The 7,619-nt window shown below is 29.4% G+C and overlaps 1 protein-coding gene across 1 annotated transcript in view; it reads right to left on the reverse strand.

The window, feature by feature from the left end:
- The window catches only part of LOC106458831 (eukaryotic translation initiation factor 3 subunit M-like), a 21,725-nt gene that overhangs the window by 2,841 nt on the left and 11,265 nt on the right, over nucleotides 1-7,619 (reverse strand). The window contains exons 5-8 of the mRNA XM_013918388.2: nucleotides 5,718-5,812; nucleotides 4,141-4,224; nucleotides 2,178-2,359; nucleotides 167-310 (exon numbers count right to left, since the gene is read on the reverse strand). Coding sequence (XP_013773842.1) covers nucleotides 167-310; nucleotides 2,178-2,359; nucleotides 4,141-4,224; nucleotides 5,718-5,812 — 505 coding nt within the window. The remainder of the gene's footprint in view (nucleotides 1-166; nucleotides 311-2,177; nucleotides 2,360-4,140; nucleotides 4,225-5,717; nucleotides 5,813-7,619) is intronic.

Genomic DNA, 7,619 nt, shown 5'->3' on the forward strand with positions numbered 1-7,619 from the left:
CAGCAAGATAATGCTGGATTATATATACGTATTGTCTGTAAGATGGAACATGTGTAAACATATAATGGAATGAAAATTGTACAAATTATGTTAATCAATATTTCAAGCAAGGTGCATTACAAATATATATATGTGTGAGTGTGTGTGTGTATATATATTTACTTACCATCTATAACAAAGCCTTCTATTTCTTCAAATTTCAACTGAAGTTCTCCCTGAATGGTCTCAAATGAAATCTCCTTTTTAGTTTCTCCCATCTGCATGAATGTTAACAGCCTCATCTTTTGCATGTTCTGTTCGTGAGAGAGGCCTGAAAATAAATAATATAGAAAGACACTACAGAAAACAGCTTGGTGATATGAAATGAATAAATGTTTGAAAAGAAAGCCTAAAAGCATTAAGATTACCTCCATCTTTGAGTAAGTATTTTTATGCAGTTCTAGTTACAAGAATAATGGTTTTGAAATTAGATGAAATACCATTTAGAAACTCTGAAACTGTTCTAGAGTATTGGATCTTTAAAATCCAACTTATGTATTATTAACAAAAACTGATGGCACAAATTTATTAACTAAACTGATTCAGAATGTGGAGTATATGCATTTTAACTTGAAGATCTGAAACATGACTAAAGAAGTGTTTTCACCCTTTTGCATGTTATCACAAAAGAATATGTGAAGATGTGAGTCATTAACAGAGAAGGAAATACCTTATATTTTATAAAACAAAACATGTAACTGAAATATAGCAGCAGAAGTCAGATGCTTACAAATATTTTCTCAAGTATTTAAGTTCCATAGTTTCCTTAAGTCTTTTTCTCCTTGAGTTTTCTGATGTAGAATTAAAAGTTAACCCTCAAATTACCAATTGGTTTATAAACCATTTTGCAAAAGGTGGAGTCCACATATAGTATTATACTGGGTAATTTATTGTCAGTTTTATAGGAGCTGATTTTCTTTACATTAGATGTCTGCGACTTGTTGACGATAAATTTCAATGATAAACAAACAGCACACAGTTCACCTGTTTTAAAATAATATATCAAAACAAGTTAAACGCATATAGAAATGTACACAGTTGAACTACAGCTTTAAATAATTATCTTTTTCATCAAAAGTCAGGCTGGTTCAATTATTTTAAAACACCTTTTGACAAGATAAATTCTTCTTCTCTATCCCTGTTATTACAATACAAGCTGTAAAACTCAATTTAGAAATTGTTCATTATGGCTAAACTCACACGCAGTCTAACTTCGTCACCCATATATATTGCCCAACTGAGGCCTAGATTTTTCTACAAACTACAAAACATTATGATGTAACAATACTCAATGAAACAAAGAGAAAACTTAGAAGGACCTAGTAACATGATACAAAAATATAACAATTACCGACTAGTGTACTACACAACATATGATTTGTACAGTTATGTAAAGAAACCTGTGATTAATTATTGCTTCTAAAATACTAAATTTAACAATCACACTTTATAATTATCTGAATCATAACTCTTATATTAAATTTAAATGAAACAGTCATGCATATCTAACATTTATGCTTCTGTCAATTACACCTATTGTAAAGAAAAAATGTAGGATTAATTGCAACATTGATGGTATTGTTTACATTTTCTTTTTTTAACTTGTGTGTTAGTTATTACTAAGGGCCTTGTTACCAGCAAAGTCATGGACCCATAAGCAGTCTGATGAATGAATTTTTTTTTAGAAAAAGTGTTTAAAAAGTCAATGGGGGTACATTTAGCTCCCTCTTGTAATTCTTGGGTTAAGTAAAATTCTCTAACAATAGATCTCAAAGATACATTCAATTGTGAGACTATGTTAAATATTACACAAATTTGATATACCTTTTGCACATTATTGTACAAAACCGAATCCTAAGAATCACGTGTAACTGATGATGAAAACCAAAATCATATCTTTAATTGATTGTAGAAAAGAAACATTATCAGCTTATAAAATATCATAATCTGTTTTAGAAGAAACAAAAGTTGAACAATACTAATGTTTGGCAAGTGTACTTGAAAAAAATCCAATAAAGTTTTTAGTGATTAACACATTGAACAATAAATATATATCAATGACAACAGGTTTAAAGTTACTCAGAAGATATTATAAACATATCTATATGAATACACTGCTAAGAAAATGGTTTGCTTACTCAGAGAGTTTAGAAAATCCTTGTTGTTGTTATAAAACTTAAGGTATGATGATAATTTCTCAGACACAAAGATTGTGAGGAGATCATGAATCAGTTCTCCCTCCAGAAAGCGAACAGGCTTTAGAGCAAGCAAGTGATCCATGAGGAACATTGTTGGATCAGCTAAGCATGCTACAATACATCTGTAAACAAAAATTTTAACCATAAGTACTTTTCATAGTAAATGATGAGATTTGGAATAAAATAATGTACATATATAAGATATGTTAACTCACTTCATACACCAAAGGCCAAATCAAAACAATAAATAAGGTTGAAATATTGAAAACAGCTTTCTGTTTTAAACCATTTTTCAGCTGAAACAATAAGTTTTGCTGCAATGTCCCATAAACAGTATGAAGTGAGCACAGTCAGAATACAGTCACTTTTAAAAAATACAAAGTCAAAACCCTATATCAAAATGTTGTAGTTAGTGTTCTTGAAAAGTGCAAACAAATGGTTAAAGCTTTCTAAAAGGAAAAATTATGTATTCATTGTTCTAACTAAACAACCTTCACTTAACCAAATGAAAAGTAAGAGGGTGCATTAAAACACAGAAATAACCTCTTGGAATAGCCAATAAGATGATAGGAGAGTGCACGAATACTAAAGCAATGGTGACAGAAGAAGTTGGAGAAACTTCTTGATTGGCGAAGTATGAAAAATAAAAGTTATGAATGACAAGCAAAGTTATAGAGTATAGAAAAAAAATAACTATAAAGAAAAAATAATTAATATAAATACAGAAAAACCCAAGAGTAACAAATATAAAAGTGAAATGGCAGTTGAGGTCTCATTTATTCGCAAGATTTCCGCAAAGGTGACTATGCAACATTCTTTGCATTATTTTCCTTGACTGTTTGAAGAATGTAATTTCAGTATCATGAATAGAATGTTTGTTAAACAAGGAAAGATAAAATACAAGGTTTTAAATGTTGTTGATTTTAATATTCAATGAATCTATCTCCTATTTAGCAGACCATATGACCTACATAAAAGGCAGGGCAAAAACACATTATATTAGGTTAGAAGTAGGGCTGTGTTCTAAGGTTCATCAGGTAACATTCAAGCATTGCTAAGATTTTTTCATTTTGTTAGCAGAAACTGTTTGAATAGTAATCACGTATGAAATGTTATTCACATAGAAAATTCAATCTTTTGAATAGTATAATGCCCATTACATAAACAAAACTTGTCATATATATAAACACACACACACACACACACACAACAAAAACATTATAAATAACAGCTCCTTCCATAAATTGAAGCAGATAATTTGGTGAAACACAGGGATTATGTTTAGTGATTGCATTGTTTCAATAAAATGTACTAAATGTCTAACGTGCAGTACATAAGAGAAGTGTGATTTTAAACAATGAATGCTCTTCACAGCCGCACTGTCTCTCCTAATTTTTTGTTCTAGCTGGAATTCCATATTTATCTTTTTTTAATCGAAGTGTTTCTATTACTCTGTTCTTTTTACTGTTTATTTACATTACTATTTATTCATTTGGTTGAATAGGGAGCTCATGTAATGCAAGCTTACACTATGTAGCTATACGAGTATCTCATGTAATATCAAATAGGTGTACACAAACAATGTGTATTTTTATTCTTATTTAAAATAAAAAAAAAACATGGTTACAGTTCTGTATAATGAATTTTTAAACTATGTGTGAATGTTTCCTTTCATTTATATGGAACATACTGTAGTCTGATTTGTTTGTGTTATAATCTAGATACTTTACGTAATGGCAGGTGATGATGTCTTACATACTACTATAAACAACTTTCCTAAAATGGAGGTTTTACTGTCTTGTGCTAATTCAAAGATTTTCTTAAAATATAAATAAGCAGCTTAAACTAGTATAATCAGCTTTTAGAACAACAAATACTGTTTGAAGTATTTACATCACCATACCTATGAGCATCATCCCTGGCATGAGAAGCATTGTCTTCAGTGTAAGTGCCCAGTAGTTCAATCATTACTTTTGATGCAAGTTCACTACATAAAACAGAAAATACTCTTATTTAGGCAAACTACAACTTTGGTAGAACAGCATTCTTTATTTCACCAAATTGTGAGGCCTAAAACAATGTCACCAAGTAAGAAGTTTGTTTAAAGATATATTCACAGAACAATACTAAACCCCATATTAAAACTAAGTTTCAATACATTTCAAAGAGGCTAAAATTACTAGCATATCATATTAAACAATTGAAATTGGAATAATTGTACTAGAAATTTTCTCACAACCTCATAATTTATGTATTAAAGTTTTCTACCCCTCCTTAAAGCTGGAGCAAAATATATGCAAGTAAATGTAAATAACAATGATGTATTGATGTATAAAAATTTGAACTATGCTTCTTAATTTTAGCTTTTATCTTATACACATGTTTTAAAACTATTGTTAACATGATTGATACCAAGGATTAATTGAGTTAAAAATAATTTCCACCTGCAAGCTGATGGTAAAAAAAAAAACCTTAGATTTTCAGCTCTAGTATGTTTCTCAGTTATAGGTAAAAAGTAATAATAAAACAACAGCTAATACTGATTAAATTCTGATCTTTAAACATGAATAAATTATAAAGTAATTTCAAAATGAATTCAGAAGAATAAGTCTATATTATCTTATTCAAGTTTGATCTTTTAGTGGCAATAAATTCATTGTTAAATATGAAAAACTTCCTTGCTTTTGTGTACATTTTCTATAATTTAAGATTAGAAAATGTAGTTCACTTTATTGCATTAGTCATTAAAGAACATTTTGATCATATTGTCTCCGTATATTCTGCAGTAACATCTTTTACAATGCCCGAGATTTTGAGAACAAAGATAATGGTCTTACATAACTATGTTATAAATACATACTTACTGAATCCTCTAAGTTATTCTACTAGGTGACATACAACTCTTTTTTTTTTACTTCTTTACAACTTATAAAAATGCCTTACAACTTTAGCTCTGTCTCACTTCATAAAGAATCCTTTAAGGGACCAACCTGTTGAGATTCTAATAAGAGCCATTCCAAAATTATTCTCAGAATTGTTTTTAGAAGTACCTTTAGTCTTTATCATCTTTTTCTCATTGAGATAAAATTCCCAAACTAATGAAGTCACTAACAGTGTACAAATATGTCTGTCTTTTGTGCTCAAAAGGTTACATTGATTTAAATACCCAAAGTTTACATCAAAGAACTAGTGAACACTCAACACATGTTCAGTATGTTTACAAATATACCTGTCTTTTACACTCAAAAACTATACTGCCTCCAGTATTTGACATTTACATAGACAAAGAACCTGCGAGTCCTAATGTTTCTATGTTTACTTAGTATCCATCATCAACATGAAAACTGCACAAACTGGGTTTTAATGATAAAAAAAAATATCTTTTTTAATGGTGTATGCTACTGTTCACAATTCTATAGTTGTGTTATCATTCTATATACTGACTAACACAAATGATATATACATATTATTGAAATGTACCTTTGCTTATTTTCTTGAAGAACTTCATGAAGAAGTCTGAGAAGTTTTTTAGCCTTTTCTGTGCTGATGTTATTTTCTTGGAACCAACATTTCAACTTTAGCAAGAATGAAGAAGTATAACTTGAGACATAAACTTCAACATGAAACTATAAACACTTAATATTCATAAATAAAAAGTACATATACAGTTACACAACTTGATACATGGGTCAGTGTTCAAGTAACTATATAGAAAAGTCCATAAGATGACCATAAACCTCCAATACTTTCAAATATTTGCCTCTTCCTCAGGATCAATTAAAGGTTTTCTTAAATCATCTTTAGTTTGAAAAGAAATGACTGTCATTTGTTATATTAGCCAAACTATACAATTATAATGATGTTATTCTGTATGGTACACTGTACATTCATCTGATAAAAAATAAATAATTAATAATGATGCAAGGTCCACTCTTCATTTTATTTTCACAAAAGCACTTTGAGATTTTCCTTTATGATAAAATTTACCTTGTATTTACATTTATATGAAAAATAAGCATGAAACTTGCATTTATTTGCATTGCTACTTTTAAGGCATAAAATTAAAGCTGTGTCAAAAAAAGCATACCTATAACTATGTAGAGACATTATAAACTATTGAAAATCTTTCAAATTTAAAAAATATAGAAAACTAAACTTTATTTTAAAACTACGTTTTTTACAGAGAAAAAATTATTTTGCAATATCTCAAATTGCATTTTGAAACTCAAAGAAAATTTAAAATGTGTGACTCCCAAACTTATTCAGTATGCAATCCATTTATCTTTCAGCTATAAACCAACTATAACTATCTCTGACATTGAAAATTTCTTAGAAAATAGTTACAAACATTATCACCCTTGGCTTACACTGTACACTATTTTAAGCAGCATGGTTATATCTTACATACTAGACTAGTTTTTAGTTACTCGAAGGCTATCTGAGTATCAGATGAGGAAAACAATACATTACACTACAAAATATCACAAAATAAATTTTTAAATTCCACATCATGGCTCCAGTTTTAAGTCCACAAATATCAAAAATTTTTTGCTTTACTTACAAGTGTAAAAGAGCTCTAACTTAACTTTTCTAAAACCAATTACAATTGAGTTTTCATGATTAATAATGTTGTTTTTTCATTTTTCCTAATGACAGTTATAATTTATAATTAGTGCAACTGACAGTTCTAAGTAAATAATAAAATTATTTCAAAAACTGTTCTTATCACTTAAGTTTTTTGAAAGAATCCTCTAGAAAAGGGGGTGTCAAACCCATTTCACTCTGGGGAACTAAATTCATGAATAAGCCACAGTTCATGGACCCCCTTCCTCCAACTCAAAGGTTTATCAACACAGCTAATGGTAACTTATGTTGCTAGTTCAGGGCCAATATACACAATACAAAGACATGGGTCATATTATAGAATATGTGGATGTGACCAAAGGACATTGGGACATGTTTTGTGGGATGGTTAAAAAACTCTTATGGTTCATATGTTTAACACCCATGCTCTACAAGAAACACTATAAAGTACATAACATTAATGTTTTGAAGTATTATGCATTTTGAGAATGGGCATTTCATCGCGTATTCTAAGAATGGGCATTTCATCGCGTATTTTGAAAGGAATGGGCATTCCATCGCGTATTCTAAGAATGGGCATTTCATCGCGTATTCTAAGAATGGGCATTTCATCGCGTATTTAAAGAATGGGCATTTCATCGCGTATTTAAAGAATGGGCATTTCATCGCGTATTTAAAGAATGAACATTTCATCACATATTTTAAGAATGAACATTTCATCACGTATTTTAAGAATGAACATTTCATCACGTATTTTAAGAATGAGCATTTCATCACGTATTTTAAGAATGAACATTT

Source organism: Limulus polyphemus, unplaced genomic scaffold, assembly GCF_000517525.1.
Source record: "Limulus polyphemus unplaced genomic scaffold, Limulus_polyphemus-2.1.2 Scaffold24, whole genome shotgun sequence".
NCBI classification, from domain to species: Eukaryota; Metazoa; Arthropoda; class Merostomata; order Xiphosura; family Limulidae; genus Limulus; species Limulus polyphemus.